The sequence below is a fragment of the Cucurbita moschata genome, unplaced genomic scaffold, assembly GCF_002738365.1.
Source record: "Cucurbita moschata cultivar Rifu unplaced genomic scaffold, Cmos_1.0 Cmo_Scf00006, whole genome shotgun sequence".
In the NCBI taxonomy this organism is placed as follows: domain Eukaryota; kingdom Viridiplantae; phylum Streptophyta; class Magnoliopsida; order Cucurbitales; family Cucurbitaceae; genus Cucurbita; species Cucurbita moschata.
Window position 1 is genome coordinate 1,915,913 of NW_019268522.1, and position 16,669 is coordinate 1,932,581.

At 36.2% G+C, this 16,669-nt stretch overlaps 3 protein-coding genes across 4 annotated transcripts; all 3 read right to left on the reverse strand.

Annotated features, from left to right (window-relative positions):
• Window positions 1-917: 917 nt before the first annotated feature.
• On the reverse strand, window positions 918-3,316 carry LOC111444188 (dormancy-associated protein homolog 3). 2 transcript variants are annotated; one of them, XM_023082183.1, is made up of 3 exons: window positions 3,101-3,316; window positions 2,559-2,717; window positions 918-1,334 (listed from the first exon to the last, which is right to left on the reverse strand). In XM_023082183.1, the coding sequence occupies exons 1-3, from the start codon at window positions 3,216-3,218 to the stop codon at window positions 1,231-1,233; spliced, it is 381 nt and encodes a 126-aa protein (XP_022937951.1). In that variant the 5' UTR covers window positions 3,219-3,316; the 3' UTR covers window positions 918-1,230. The 2 variants fall into 2 exon arrangements, with proteins under 2 accessions (XP_022937951.1, XP_022937952.1); XM_023082184.1 differs by having other exon boundaries at window positions 918-1,338.
• Window positions 3,317-6,130: 2,814 nt separating this feature from the next.
• Window positions 6,131-11,328, reverse strand: LOC111444445. Its single transcript, XM_023082541.1, has 11 exons — window positions 11,236-11,328; window positions 10,994-11,117; window positions 10,073-10,141; window positions 9,628-9,705; window positions 9,082-9,156; window positions 8,848-8,988; window positions 8,129-8,170; window positions 7,742-7,887; window positions 6,656-6,730; window positions 6,353-6,477; window positions 6,131-6,207 (listed from the first exon to the last, which is right to left on the reverse strand). Exons 1-11 carry the CDS (start codon window positions 11,326-11,328, stop codon window positions 6,204-6,206), a joined length of 972 nt encoding a protein of 323 aa, XP_022938309.1. The 3' UTR covers window positions 6,131-6,203.
• Window positions 11,036-15,623, reverse strand: LOC111444153 (26S proteasome regulatory subunit 6A homolog). Its single transcript, XM_023082131.1, has 10 exons — window positions 15,399-15,623; window positions 15,055-15,171; window positions 14,250-14,357; window positions 13,702-13,893; window positions 13,418-13,609; window positions 13,033-13,151; window positions 12,861-12,948; window positions 12,552-12,671; window positions 12,321-12,461; window positions 11,036-11,436 (listed from the first exon to the last, which is right to left on the reverse strand). The coding sequence occupies exons 1-10, from the start codon at window positions 15,513-15,515 to the stop codon at window positions 11,359-11,361; spliced, it is 1,272 nt and encodes a 423-aa protein (XP_022937899.1). The 5' UTR covers window positions 15,516-15,623; the 3' UTR covers window positions 11,036-11,358.
• Between the last annotated feature and the right edge of the window lie 1,046 nt (window positions 15,624-16,669).

The following is a 16,669-nucleotide window of genomic DNA, read 5'->3' on the forward strand; positions in this document are numbered from 1 at the left end:
CAGCATTGAGTGGATCAAGCCTACTTCGAGTTACGTTGTCTACGGTCGAACAACATGAATACAAACCTCGAGTCTCGATTTCAAGAGAAAATTTTAGAAAGCGAGAAAGAGAGGTTTTGGAAAAGAGTTTCAAGAGCAAAAGAGAGATTGAAATTATTGAAATTGGTGTTATACGGGAATGTAAACAAAAGGCAACAACTCACTGCATATAACTATCGGATAGGGAGAAGTTGACAAATAGTCATATCCTCCTATAGTACATTTTGAGGCATTTCATGTCTACCAGGCATAGTCATGAAGAAATAATACAACATGAAAACGGTAAAAGAAAGCAATAAAGTAGTACAAGGCGAAGGTTTCAACGTGTCATGGGCATACGACCATGGACGACATGCCTTGGACAAGCATGACCGTTATACTAGGCCCTCAAGGGAGGGGATTGTGAGATCTCACATCGATCAGAGAAGGGAACAAAACATTCCTTATAAAGTACGAAAACTCCCTAACAGCCCGATTTTAAAAACCTTAAGAGGAAGCCTATAAGAAAAAACCTAAAGTGAACAATATCCGCTAGCGGTGGACTTAGACTATTACACTAAATATCATTCGTTCAGACTTTCTGGCCATTATTATGTCAATTTTTCTTCTAATACTCTAATGCATTTCTACTTTAAGTATCGTTCTAAAACGTTCATGGAAGGTCGGAGGTGACACGAACATTCACTAATAAAGAACTAGCCCACCACCCAACTTTTACTTAATTAAATCCAAGGCCTAACAGAATCCAAAAGCAAAACACTTGAAGGAATGGCATTAAAACCTGAAAAGAGCATCTGTCCAAAGCCATTGATTTGGTGCTTTGTAGCAACCATTCAAAGAAAACAGGGCTGTCTTGCATTAACCAAAGCACTGTCCAATGGGAAACCAAAGAGACAATCAATCAATCAGTGATAAGGTCCACATGAAAAGAACAACTTCCCTTTTACATTCCACTGACAAAACCAACAACATTGATACCTAATTTACAATAGTACCCTCGTCTACGTACTCGAAATTACCATAATCTCCCTCGATTTTAGCTTCTTCCTCCTACTACAAGACTTATTCTAATACCCTTCATACAGAATTCACATGCATACTACTACAGCCACGTTACGATACACTAAGATTACACGAATATATGAAGGTTTTGGAGAACATTGTTGAAAGGGAATAAGAGAGCTCAGCTTATTAGATCTCACATGTTGTGAGGAGAAGAAGGGCTCCCGGGTCCACTATCGGTTGCCTTTGTGTATGTGTCGGAGATCGACCTTCTTCGAAACCGGAAGGACTCCCTACCTCCAAAAGGGAGAAATTACTTATAAATAAACACAAAGTTGAAAGATGATACCAAGAGATGGGAAATCAAGAATTAGTATATGCATCGATTACTAATGAATTTACAGTTTCATGATACAATTTATGAGGTATGGAAATCAGAGACATAGGAAACAAGAACGGAAATTTTCGATATGAAAGACAAACGATCCAGGAAAAGACCACTAAAAACAAGCTTTGAAACATCAAACCCAACAGCAAAACAACGTTATAGAGAGAATTTTCTATTGCTAATCGATTTCTAAACAATCCTTCTTTAGTTCAACGATGATACATACGAAGCTTCGCAATGGTATGATATTGTCCACTTTGAGCATAAGCTCTCGTGATTTTGCTTTTGGTTTTCTCAAAAGGCGTCATACCGATGAAGACAAAGCTCCTTACTAATAAATCCACAATCAACCCCTTAATTAGCCAATATGGGACTCCTCTCCCAACAATCCTCAAGATTAAGTAGTTAAGCTATAATCAAATTGGTATTTCTAAATGATTTTAGTAACGTTCAACTCAACCCATCAGAGCAAAAACTTAAGCAGCAAGGGTTTTGAAACAGAGAAACAATGAACATTAAGTTTGCAATGATGATTTCACAAGATCCAGATTTTTTCTTTGACCACCATGAATGTTTATGAAGTAAGCTCGACGTTTTCAAACCAAACCACAATTCCCACCTATTTCATTTAACTTTTTATAAGAAATCAGCAGAACCACACGAAATACTTCTACTTGTTTGACAAAGATCTGCCAACCAACGAGCAAGGCAAACAACCTCCACAAAACAGGAGAATAGTCTATAACTATGTCCACAAGAAGAGAAGTATGCAATGAATTTGAAAACGATTGAACTGAAAACTGCTAATGAAACCCCATAAATACGGTGGGTCAATGGATTAAATATTCAATGGCAATCGAATTTAAACGAACAGAAGCACTTTCAATGGAAGGATGCTCTTCAATCCAGGTTTAATTAGAACCATATCTTTTCACCAAATACACTACCGTTTTCTGTGCCTGTCCAATCATGAAGGCGACGCCATAACCAAAGGACAAAAAACCCCCCCTCGTGTAATTTTATTCCAACTTGTATTGAAAGATAAAAGTGCATTTGGATTCTACATGAAGGGCATATTGGTAATTTTGCATAAAGAGGAAAGGGCAAAAAAGACGTCTCTGTTACTTACCAGAAAAAGGCGATGCCGGAGAACTAGATCCAGCCGGTGAAATAGGCGGCGAACCAGACTGGTACCCTGGCGGCCTTAGTATCATGATACTCCTCGTGATCCTCACCGACGATTGTGAAGATTCTTCGCCGTACGATCTCGCGCTGCCGCCATCGAGCTCTGATCCAAAAAGAGTTCAATAAAAAATCAAGAAAAAAGAATAGTCAACATAGAAACTATGATTTCATGAAGTTCAAGGTATCGATTGAGCATCTTTTTCAGTTCAAAGGTACAGATCCTGTCAAATTGCGAGACAAATCCGAGATGCTGGCTATTTCTCAAGAAAAATCAACGGTAGGTTTTTATCAAGAAATTTATAAAAAAAAACTAGAATCTCAATTCGATCATCAGCCTACAGTTTAAACCACTTTAAACTAGAAAAATCAAACGAGTACTCAATATTCCGTTATTGAGCTTAAAATTAGGGTTTCAAGATTAAGTTTATCGAGTTCGATGACGTGTTCAACATGGCAAGCAGTGGAATAAAAATATCCATAGCGTACCCTTGCTGCCGGAGCTATTTCGCCCGGTAAACGTGGAGTGTTTACGAAGCTTGCCAAGGCCACTATCTGGCCGGGGTCCAGCGACGGTATCGTCCCAAAGCTGGTCAAGTAAGCCCATAAGGAACAGGAAATCGAAGAAGAGAAGAAATGGCTAAAGTCCCGTCACGGCGGAGGAAGCGGCGGTTCTCGATATTGAAGAGCTTAGAAGCGGCAGTGGGGAAGATATTTAAAGAGAAATTTGGGGCGTTAAACATCGAACAAGTCATGAGCGGTAGAGATGAAATCTGAACCGTTAGATTAATCTGGGAGACAGTGGATTGTACGGCTGATGAGAGGTGATGTTGAGGATAAGAACGTATTAACAAGTGGACCCCACGACGCGAGGATCTGGAAAGATAAGTGACACGTGGACTTTAAGGAGGATAGCGGGACCAGTTTTGCCGTGTGTGAAAATACTAAAATGCCCATTTTTGAAAACCTATATATAAAAATTTAATTATATATATATATAATCAGCTTTTAAATAAATAAATATTACATTTTGTTCTAATAAATCATTTATCTGTCTAATTTCTTTTCAAAAAAATTAATATATTTTTACATTAAATTTATTTTCTGTACAGTAAAAAAAGTAAAAAAAAAACATATTGGATAAAAAAAAATAATCCTATGCTATAAATTTGTCATTTTTCTTCTAGTCCAAGTCGATATTGACATAAATATTTTCGAACGTTAAAATTTAGCTCTAGATCATAAAGTATAGCTTCGTCAACCTTTAATTTTCTCGATAAACCGAGTAATTAATTACCACAGACAACTTAGGCACGATAACTATATAGTCGGTAGCTAAGTGTTGAGCTTAACCAACATGATATACTTCATTTCTTTAAACGATAACAAATAAAAAAATTAATTGATAGAATTGTTCGATCGTATCGTTTAAGGACAACGATCAAGAACTGCAGAAAGAACAGAACGAGACCCGTGAATAAAAAATACACGATGACAATTTGTTTGAATTGAAGGCTGCTATGATCATTCTAGCGAGAGCTACTATTGATATTGAAAATGTGTCTTATTTTTTTTAATTTATTTAAATCTATCGAGCTAAAAAGAAAGTTGACTAATGATTTTTTTTTTTAAATTTATTTTACAAGTGGGTTTATATTATAATAATTTCTAAAATATCACTAGTTGTTATCACGACGTATTAAAATATTGTATTTTAATAAACTTATAAATTAATCTATTTACGAAGAACTCGATTAAAATATGTATAATAAGACTATTAAATTCATCAAACTAATTTTATTTAAATAAATATACAATATAATTAAGATTAAAAGTTCAAATTTTTTTTAAAATGAAAAACTAAGCAAAGGACCTAGATACCAGGGCAAAAGTGGAAATATGCACAAGTCAAAATTGGTCTAGATTAGGTCGAACCAAGCCGACCAAGTCCAACCAAATCACTCCAAAGGTCTATTGGACCCGGGAGAATATGACCTACCTTGCCTTAGCCCGACGCTGATGTGAGCCAAGCTTAGTCAATCCCACGATTTAAGCTCGTCTATTTTTCTGATAAAATAAATTAATGGTTGAACCATTGTTCGTGTTTCCTTCCCTCCTAAATTAAACTATTCAATAAATAGTTGGCCGTTTATATATTATATACGACAAAGATTAGGTATAATATGATAAAGACTTTATAGTTAATAGAAAATAAAAAAGTATTTATGTAATGTATATTAATTAAATAGTTATAATTATAAGATTAAATTAACTTACACAAGTTATTGCATACATCATTTAAAATAAATAATTTATTTGAATGGGTAGGGAACATTGGAAATTTCAGAAAAAACAAATATTTTTTTAATTTAAAATTATAAAAAAGAGGTATGTTATATGTCATGGTTACGATCGTGGTCTCCCCGAAGGCAAATTCTATTAAGCTACGTTAGCGAGGTTTTTTCATCTTCAACCGAGTTTCCTTTTTCCTTTGTCTCATGACTTGTCTCGAATATTCGATCAAACTCATTGCACTCACGAGCATCATTTCGCCTTCTGTCGACTTCATCTAGACTAAGTGTTTTCAACCAATACTTGCAACTTCGTTCTTCTTCGTGCATTATAACTCTTTTGCAATTTTGACGACTTACCTGTTGCAGCTCGACATTCCCTATACATTATTAGGTTAAAGTTCTTTAAACGTGTTGTTTCATCATCTCTTATCATCTTCTTTCTCGATTACTCAATTGTCCCACTTTTACACCAAGTCGGGACCTTATCAGGATGAGTTCTGACCTTTAATGAGGTCAAAACTTTCTTAGACTTTCTTAGAAGTCTTATAAGGTATAACCAAATGATTCGTATAACGACCTAAGCCCACCGCTAGCAGATATTGTCCTCTTTGGACTTTCTCTTTCGGGCTTCCTTTAAAACGCGTTTGCTAGAAAAAAATTTCTACACCCTAATAAATGGTGTTTCATTCTCCTCCCCAACCAATGTGCGATTCTCACAATCCACCCCCCTTCGGGTCCAGCGTTCTTACTGGCACACTGCCTCGTGTCTACCCCCTTCAGAGAACAACCTCCCCGCCGGCACATCATCCAATGTCTGCCTCTGATACCATATATAACGACCCAAGCCCACCGCTAGTAGATATTGTCCTCTTTGGGCTTCCCATGAAAGTTTTTAAAACGCGTCTACTAGGAAAAGGTTTCCACACTCTTATAAATGATGTTTTGTTCTCCTCCCCAACCAATATGAGAGTTCTCACAATTCTTGTTGCTTAACTATGTGATAACCAGCTTATCAGACCCAACTAACACTTCTAATACTAGTCATGCAACATATCTTAGGGCATAACAAGCTTAACGAGTCCATCGAGTACGTCTGGGATGACTTTTGTTGTACTCTAGGCTAAGAGATGTGAATCGAGACCGAGGTCAATATTTAGGTAACATCAATAAGATGGTATCAAACTCACTAATAATCAACAGAAATGAGATCGAGTACCTTTTGAAGGGAATGAAATTACACGAGATGTTCGAGTGGGGCCCACAGTTTATTCTCATTGCAAAATATGAACGAACACAATTCATCTATCACAAGAAAAGAAAATAATTTAATCTATAAAAAGTTCAGCACATAATCAACTTCAAAATTTTGTTGATCCATAAGAATTTACTAAAACTTAGCAAAATCTTATAGACCAAATCATTCAGAATTAAAGATATTAACACTCACGGAATGAGTTTCCAAGCTCGTTTCAAAATTTCGTCATCTATATATGGTCGTAACGACCACATTAGGCGGTATGTTTCGAGTTCCCCAGAGGATGATTTGAGGCTTAGACCAGAAATAATCTTCTCCTGCAATGAGTTTCAGTTTAGATAATGAACGTAGCATTTCTCCGGAGATACCTCCCGAGATTAAGAGAGAACGTAATCATAATGCAAGAAGTAGAGCCCTCGATCGACGATTATCGGAAAAGAAAAAGACAGCATTGTATGTTCACCTGGAAAAATAACAGAGGAGGAAAAACATTACCTGCATTATGTGATCTTTCTTGACCATAACTTTGATGATCCCCATTAACAAAGCATATTCGTTAGCATCAGGTTTCTGAACAAAGCAGAAATTGATTAAAAAGAGGACAGAAAAATGCATGCCGAAATGACGTTTTCAACATCTAAGAACGTGCTTGAGAGTGATTCTGTTTTTCAATTCTGTAACAGTCCAAGCTTACCGCTAACAGATATTGTCCTCTTTAAGCCTTCCCCTCAAGGTTTTTAAAACGTGTCTGCTAGGGAGAGGTTTCCACACCCTTATAAAGAAGGCTTCATTCCCCTCTTGAACCGAGGTGGGATCTCACAATTCACCCCCCTTCAGGGCCCAGTATCCTCGTTGGCACACCGCCCGATGTCTGACTCTGATACCATTTGTAACCGCCCAAGCCCACTTCTAGCAGATATTGTTCTCTTTGGGCCTTCCCTTTCAGATTTCCCCTCAAAATTTTTAAAACGTGTATGCTAGGGAGAGGTTTCCACACTCTTGTAAAGAATGTTTTGTTCCCCTCTCCAACCGAGGTAGGATCTCACAATCCACCTCCTTTCAGAGCCCAACATCCTCGCTGGTACACCGCCCGGTGTCTAGCTCTGATACCATTTGTAACAGCCCAAATCCACCGCTAGCAGATATTGTCCTCTTTGGGCCTTCCTTTTCCAACTTCCCCAAAGGTTCTTCCCCAAAGGTTTTTAAAACGCATCTGCTAGGGAGAGGTTTCAAAACCCTTATAAAGAATGTTTCGTTCCACTCTCCAACCAATGTGGGATCTCACAATCTACCCCCCTTCAGGGCCCAACTTCCTCGTTCGCACACCGCCCTGTGTTTGGCTCTGATACCATTTGTAACAGTCCAACCCCACCGCTAGCAGATATTGTCCTCCTTGGGCCTTCCTTTTCGGGCTTCCCCTCAAGGTTTTTAAAACGCGTCTACTAAGGAAAGGTTTCCACACCCTTACAAAGAATGCTTCGTTCCACTCTCCAACCAACGTGGGATCTCACAATTACTCTCAAATATGTCGTTAATAATCTAAAATCAATTTATTATTAAGAGATAGAAGTCACAGTTTACCTTATCAGGAATGGTTGCTTCTTCATCATTCAATTCTACATCCTCATCTTCATCTGAGACCGTTGAAGCGCACAGGCGATTTTCCATTTCCAATGCAATATTTACATCATCGAGTAGGCGCTCGAGTTCATTGGTTAAGCTCCTCACTGTTGTTCCATGAAATAGTTAAATATCAGTAACAAAGTTAGAGAATTTACTTCTAAGTACTATCATACATGATAAACCACAAAAAGAACAGAAGAATGTGCCTTAGGACATAAGGACACAAAATTTTCACAAAACATAGCGAACAGCTTCAATCTTGATAGAAACATTACAAAACATACATGCTTACAGGATGCAACAAATAGCAAACAGCTTCAATCTTGATAGAAACATTTTATCTACCTTTTTTCAAATGATCATCCAGTCCAACCCGGCACGTATGCACTGCATATGTTCACGAGAAATGAATCGACGAAATTAGGGAAATAACAAATGAAGATCAAAAGAAATGTAAAGACGAAACAATATCAGTTTAAGCAAGTGGTTAGTTACAAAAGTATGAAATATATCTTATTGAAATTGAAACTATAACGGCCTAAGCCCACCAGTAGCAGATATTGTCCTCTTGGGGTTTTTCCTTTTGGGATTCCCCTTAAGGTTTTTAAAACGGTAGGGAGAGGTTTCCACACTCTTATAAAGAATGTTTCGTTCCCCTCTCCAACCGATGTGGGATCTTACAATTCACCCCCTTCGGGGCCCAAAGTCCTCGCTGGCACACCACCCGGTGTCTGCTGATACCATTTGTAACGGCTCAAGCCCACCAGCAGCAGATATTGTCCTATTTGGGCTTCCCCTTTTAGACTACCCTTCAAGGTTTTTAAAACGTGTCTCCTAGGGAGAAGTTTCCGCACTTTTATAAAGAATGCTTCGTTCCCCTCTCCAACCGATGTGGGATCTGACAGAAACAGCCAAATCGTGAGATAGAAAAAACGAGAGGAATTGGAAGAAAGAGAATGATACTACCCTTTCATTCGTTCGTAAAACAAAAGGGAACAATTTTGCCAATACGAGCATTAAAATGTCGACGAACTAGCTTGTTGAAAGTCGGGAGAAAAACATACACTTCTTTGAACTTTGCAACCCGTCATGAGTAGTGATGCATCCAGCTTCAAAGTATGATCTAAGACTCTCCGTATTGTTAGTTTCAACAACATTCTCGATCAACTTTGATGTTCTGTTTATCGCAGGTCGTCGAAGAAGCTCTGCAAAGGCGAAAACAATAACTACAAAACACAACACTGCATCCTAACAGTAGAAGCAGATGACAAGTATCATATCAGATAAAGAACACACACCAAGTCCTTGCTGAACGCCAGAAAGCAACTGGCTTCCAAGAGTCCCCAATTCCTCGAGCTGTCCAACGCTGAATGCTACCAATATCAAATATTTACACCAATCAAGTGGAACAAAATAAGAGAAAAGACATACAAATCTAAGTCATGCACGAGAGGTTCCTTATCCTTTTTATCTTATTTTGATTTATACGAGCGTTCCGGAAAACTTGCTGGCCCCTTAACTATTCTCACAGGACCATCTTACAACCCTACTTCGTTCAGTTGTCAAGGTAACTCGTAAGATATTAAATCTTAGACAGGTAACCACCATAGCTTGAACTCATTTTCTTTGAGCCCTTCGTTATTTACACGACCATTATTGACTACTAGACCAATTCAACCGTGCTTGATTGATAGAAGCTTATTACAAATCACATTTTCTAAGCCAGCTGATATACCAATAAGTAGAGAGTTGAAATTTTCCTTTCCTGAAGATTCTTTAAAAGCTATTGAGAAAATGGCAGTAGAATCTTCATATAAAACTAATGAAGAAAATGTTAAGGTTACCTAGCCATGAACTCTTTAAAAATCTTGAAAATCTTTTCTCTTGGCTCGTGTTCAACTTTAACTTCTTCCATTCAAATTCTGCAAAATGATTAAGGTAAAAGTGTTAAATCGCTACTAAATCCATAAGCGAAAGTCTAAGTTAAGGGATATTAAATTCGTGATCAACTCCATTTCTGAAAATCCAATAAATAAGTTTTGTAATTGCTAGAGCATTTCAGAATTGGGCGTATGAACAATCTGGAAGTTAATGAAATCATACAACAATTTCAAAATTGGGCGTGAGCGATGACGAAGATTAATCAAACAGCATAAGAATCATAATAGAAAATATTTCAAAAACTAAATCTGCACCGTACAGCACCTATTGAACTCTTCGGTAAAATCAATTGACAACAACAGAATTTAACATTCTAATTCAAAAAATTGACTCGTAAATTTTCCTTACCTTCTTTGAAATTTCCAATTACTCCAACTCGAATCAGCTTGTTCGGTCCAAGACGGATTCCGTCGCCCGCTGTTTTTCACTTGAAACGGGGAGAATGCGAGAGAGAGACAGAGAGAGAGAGTTTTGTTCGCCGATTAATCTACGAGGGAACAAGAAGAGATGGCGAAGAGAAACAAAGTAATGGAACTCAAAGCAACCAATGGCGAAGAGAGAGCGTGAAGATTCCGGCCGGACGGCGGCGGAGGCGGCGTAATAAACAGAGAGGAAGAGAAGTGAAAGAGAGACTTCCCTCGTGGAGAACCGGGCGGTGAAGAGACTTTGTTTAAAGGTAATTTTAAAATAGGCTAATTTAATAAAAATATGTTTAATTTTGTATTATATTCTTTTGAATTTCTTCCAATTTTAATTTATATACTTTCAAATATCTAATTTTATTCTTTATATTTTTAATAAATCTTAAAATTAATATTAATAAATCTTAAAATTAGTATTAAGTTAATTTACTGTTGAAATTTTAAAAAAAAAATCCAAATTAATTTTTTCTTTATAAACTTTCAAAAAATATTCGCATGAAAATTATTATTAGTATTTAATAAATTTGGATGAACCCGAACATTTAAAAATACGAAAATCAAAATTGAACAAAATCTTAGAACACAAACACATTTACGATAGAGTAGCCTATTAACTTTAGCTTCCGAGCTTACACTAACACTCAAATATACACTTATTGTTGGGAAGCGCTTAAATCTCTTGATGAACATTTTAACACCCGAGCGTTGAGGTGGAAGTTGTAGAAGAAACAAAACAAACCCATTTCATGAAATTCTACGTTCATGCGGTTTGAAAAATATGCTCGAGTTTAGTTAATATATTCTAAAATTTAGAATTTCATTTGTTTTTTATAATTTGTGATAAAACTCTCAAAAATAGTGTTCGGAGTATAGACTAGAACGACGCCGCTCGTGTAAGCTTTAGAAGCTTTTCTTACAACACAAAGAACAATTAACATCATTCTATCATTTGGTGCAAGAGTTATGAAGCTCTAAGTTTTCACAACATATAGAAAACTAATAATAATATAAAACCCAGGAATTTCCAATGGAAGAAATAACAATCTTTAGAGAAGCATCATCATCATGATCTCCCTGGCCAGTACATACCTCAGGGCGAAGAACACGAACGAGTGCGAAAGTTGAGCTTCTACTGTCGGGTTTTTGTCGACGACCTTCCTGCTTAAACTCTTGATTTGCCATCTCCGTGATGGTCGGGCTTTGTCGATAGCTCTACGCATAATAATTCAAGCTTGCTTTCTTCTTGGCTTGAACCTGGATGATACCTTCATTGAAGTCCTCATGGTTCACCTAAAAAAAAAAAAATCATTATTAAGACTTTCACCCGGGGCTAAATACTCCACATTTTATGTAACAGCTCTAACAGCTCAAACCCACCGCCAACAGCCAATAGATATTGTTTTTTTTGGACTTTTCTTCCCGTCAAGGTTTTTAAAACGCGTCTACTAGGGAGACGTTTCCACACCATTATAAAAAAATATTTCGTTCTCCTCCCCGACGCTAAATATTCCACACATTTTATGTAACAGCTCAAACCCACCGCTACCAGATATTGTCCTCTTTGGGCTTTTCCCTTCTAGCTTCCGCTCAAGGTTTTTAAAATACGTCTACTAGGGAGAGGTTTCCACACCATTATAAAGAATATTTCGTTCTCCTCCCGACGTAGGATCTCACATTTTAACACACTGAATCTTCTCTCTCCTTTGCCATCGAAGGCTCTCATGCCCCATGGCTTAACATCTCAAGCTTAAATATACTCCAGATTATTTTCTTTAGTGTTGTAAGCTGAAATAACGAACTTCATTAAGACTTATATGATCTATAATGCCCTCTCCCAAATTCGCTCGAACGATTATACGTATGTACATATGTGTATATACATATATCCATCATATTGATCCCCCCACTGCACTGTTCTATGGGGAGAATTCATGAGCCCTAACACTAGCCCTCCAAGAGATATCAAGGTTTTCATTCATTAAGCTTTCGACCTGAAGAAGACCTTGAACCGGCCTCGAAAAACCTCCCCGAGAACATCCATTTCAAATTTTACCGTTGGGGATTACCATAGAGACCTCTCATCATTGTATCTTCGAAGATATCATGCAGCATATATCTTAAAAACATGATAAATGAACGGTGTGTGTGTTCGTGCATGAACGAAAGAGGGTCACCTCAGTAGCATCACGGCGGAGAGCCAGCATGCCTGCCTCAACACAAACTGCTTTTAGTTGTGCACCATTGAAATCATCAGTGGATCGAGCTAGTTCTTCGAAGTTAACGTCTGGGTGGACGTTCATCTTCCTCGAGTGGATCTACAATTGTGTTTAAAAATATGAAATGAAAAAATTTATATATATTACATGGAAAAAGGCAGCACAATAAAAAAAAATTAACATAAAAACCTGCATGATTCGAGCCCTTGCTTCTTCAGTAGGATGAGGGAATTCAATCTTTCGATCTAATCGACCAGAACGCATGAGCGCGGGATCAAGAATATCAGCACGATTTGTTGCTGCTATAACCTGCAATAGTAAGAATTCTAATTCAATAAAATGACAATCAAGCATCATGAAATACAAATAAACCCCCAAAGCCAGAAATTTTTCAAGTAAAATTCAAATGCAAACAAAATCAACATAAACACATCCTACACTGAGGTGAAACAATGAATGGCTGACATCAAAATAATTCAAGAAAGGAATAAAAGAAACCTTGATGCGTTCATCGCTGCTAAACCCGTCGAGTTGATTGAGTAGCTCTAACATGGTTCGCTGCACCTCCCTGTCTCCGCTTACTTCACTGCAGCCAAAAAGTAATAATAATTAAACAAAATGAGAGAGTTTTGGAAAAGTATTGGAGGGGAGGGGGCAAACATCAACAGACCTGTCAAATCTCTTTGTTCCAATAGCATCAATTTCATCAATAAAAATGATGCATGGGGATTTTTCTTTTGCAAGCTGAAAAGCATCTCGAACAAGTTTTGCTCCATCCCCAATGAACATCTGCAATAGTTCCAAGTTATACATAGCTAATAGACAAATCTATAAGGAAAGAAAGACAAAAGAGTACAAGAACCACATGGAGCCATTCAACAGCATAGGAACATCAAAATAACCTAAAAAGAACGGGGGCGCTCAGTTTTTAAACAAACTTTTAGCTTCATTAACACGGTACAGTGCAGAAAACTAGCAAACAACCCAAAAATGAAGGACACAAAGTCTTTGAGGTTCAGTACTTATATAACTATTTTACCCAATCAAATTTGTACCTGAACAAGTTGTGGGCCAGCTAACTTCAAAAAGGTAGCATTCGTTTGTGCTGCACACGCACGTGCCATCAAAGTTTTACCAGTTCCAGGAGGCCCATACAAAAGCACACCTTTAGGTGGACGAATTCCAAGTTTCTGAAATCGCTCTTTATGAGTCATGGGTAAGACAATGGCCTCCACGAGTTCTTGTATCTGTGCCAATAATATAACAATCAATTAAAATGATATCCAATATGACCTGTAAACTAATGAACGTATGGACAGTGTCAAGAGTCTGAGAGTACCTGCTTTTCCAACCCTCCAATGTCATTGTAGTCTTCTGTTGGCTTCTCATCAACCTCCATAGCCTTCACTCGAGAATCATACTCAGACGGCAGAGTATCCAAAATCAGGTAACTATCCTTGTTTACACCAACCAAGTCACCTGGCTTTAGCTTATCAGGATCTACAAGCCCGACAACAGGTAAAAAGATAGTCTGCAAACAACAAAACAATAATTCAATACAAGTCTAGCCAATTTCTAGCCTATAAAAAAGTGGGACCTTCATTAATCACATGACATTTCTAAGCTATCAAACTAAAGAAATCCTGGTAAAGTTACTCATCTTCCATGCCTAGTTCATGCAATTAACATATCTAGTATCCACCATTACAGCTCCAGTCAACCAAAAAAATCAGTTAGAAATTGCTATAATTTCAACTTACGAAAGACCACACCAACTTCTATTATTGAAAGATCACAACACTGACTAAGGAAATTCTAGTAGCATCCTGGCATTCACAGTCAGAAGTGGAGGATATTATGATTAAAAAAAAATTGGTCATAGCGAACCTGACGAGTGGAGGTCTTCAGGACAACACATTTTCCTTTCCTTTGCGAATCAAGATCAATATTTGCACCATCTTCCTCTGCTTCATCTTCTGGGTTCATTTCCAAAATCTGAAAAAAGACAATTGGTCAGAAACAGAGTTCAAATAATATGGATAAATACTCAACATAAACCTAGATCGCCACCAAAAACAAGAGGAAATTGGCGTTCCAAGCATTAAAAGAACACACCAACTGTAACTCCAAGGGGGTATAGAATAAAAAGTCACAATAGTTGATCTATGATTAACACGCCATTGGATGGCAAATTGAAAGGAAGAGAACCTACTGCTTTTAATAAAAATGTCTTTATACAACTCTCTAAACCCTATTTACAAGGGCTTCAAAAGATCACCTTCACCACAGAATCTACCTAATAAGAATCCCTAGCTACTTGGCTCAGAAATAGACGAAAAAAAAACTAAAAAAAAAGTGTACTTTCGACAGATCCACTTCAAGAATGACTTTCACCCACGGATATCCTTGGGTTGATATAGAATATCAAGCTCAGGAACAATTCCAATTAGGGCTCACAAACAAGTTATAATTCAGAATAAATCATTTCTGTTTCTGTATTTTATATAAATATTTAAACCACTACAGTTCAGCAGCCTTCGCAAGATTTCATTTCAAGCACAAAAACTACTATCCCGGACCCTCACATAAAAACTAGACCTGGAACTTGCTACTAGGAAAATATAAAATACACATATAAATAATTCTGCGAGAAAAAGAATTAGCTTGAGAGCACAACAAGTCAACAGCATACCTCGACAATGTTCCCGACCAAGTAAGGCAGCTGCTTATTGAGTTTAATCTTCTCCTGATTCTCCTTTATCTTCTCCTTGAGTGATTCCAAGTCCAGATTTGTTCTTTGCACTTCTTCCTACACGTCCAAAATCACTCCAAAAATCATAAATCTCCTCTATTAATTGCAAATTTGACGAACAAATCAGAAAGACAGAAAGAGAGTTTGTTTTTCAAAGTAACTGACATAAAATGAACAAAACGAGCCACAAAGAACTCCAAAAGCAAGCAAGTTGATGATTTCATACACGAACATACAGAATTGAATTAGAGACATGATTGAAAGAGTAAAGAAGACTAAGAGACCTTGAGAATTCGGATCTCATTGTCGAGCAGACGCGAAGCCCTAACAATGTCGTCGGTGGTCATAGAAGCAAGCTGATCGTCCTCGAAGTTGGAATCTTCAACCATAGCCGTCGCCATGAGGATAAAACTCGATTGAGTTGAGTTGCAGAAATTGAAGGAAATTAAACGAGACGAGCAGAAACGGAGAGGAGAAGAAGAAGAAGAAGTGAAGGGAAAGAAAAAGGAAAATGGAAGATTTTAACTTGTCGCCGAAGAAAATGGAAGAGGCTAAGTGGACCGTTTAATGGGCCTGTCTATTTCACAATTGGGCCTACTTCACTGAATGTGGGCTTTTGCCTCAGCATCCTAATTTATTTTTAAATAAAAATAAGTCTAAATTTGTATTTGTTTAAAAAATACCCGAAACTTTAAAAAAATAATAATAAATAAATAAATAATAATTAATTTTGAATCCTTTAAACTTTTAACCGTATTTTAAAAGTATTTAAAAAATAATCTTAAGTTTGATTAATTTCATTTAACTTTTTAATATTAATTTCATAAATATCATCTAATTTTATTAGAAAGTTTTAAAATATTAGTTTCATTGATATCATTTAATTTTATTAAAAAGTCTTAAAATATTTTTATTAATATGTGTTTAAAAAATATACATAAAATTTTAAAAGTAGTAATACCATTTACCTTTATAAATAAAAAAATACTCAAAACTTTTTTTTTCATCATTTATCAATTCTCATAAATTATTTTTAAAAGTTTAGGAGTATTTTTTAATGAATTATTAATCGATTTTTTTTTAAGTATAAATTTAACAAATTTTTTCATTAATTTGACCTAAAAATAACTTTTTAATCTCTTTGTGTGACGTATAAATAAATAAAAAATGGATAAGGATAATAAATAAATAAATAAAACTCTAGATTTATAGATTTATACTATTTTTGTCATTATTTTTATTATCTTTTTACTTTATATTAATATTTTCTTCTTGAACTATTTTTCTAATATATATTAATATTGATTCCTCCCCGTTACGGTTATAGTTGTAGACGATATCAAAAGTCAACCTGAAATAACTTTAACGTTTCAAAATTTATTGTTAAGAAACTTGTACGATATTAAATAAAACTCCTAAAATATTAAACATTAGATAAGTGAATTAAATTAATTTATTCCCGACTCTTTACTATTCTCGTAATCATTATGATAGTTTAAATATTTTCTATTTAACTAAACAACAACAAAAAAAAAAAAAAAAAAAAAAAAAAAAA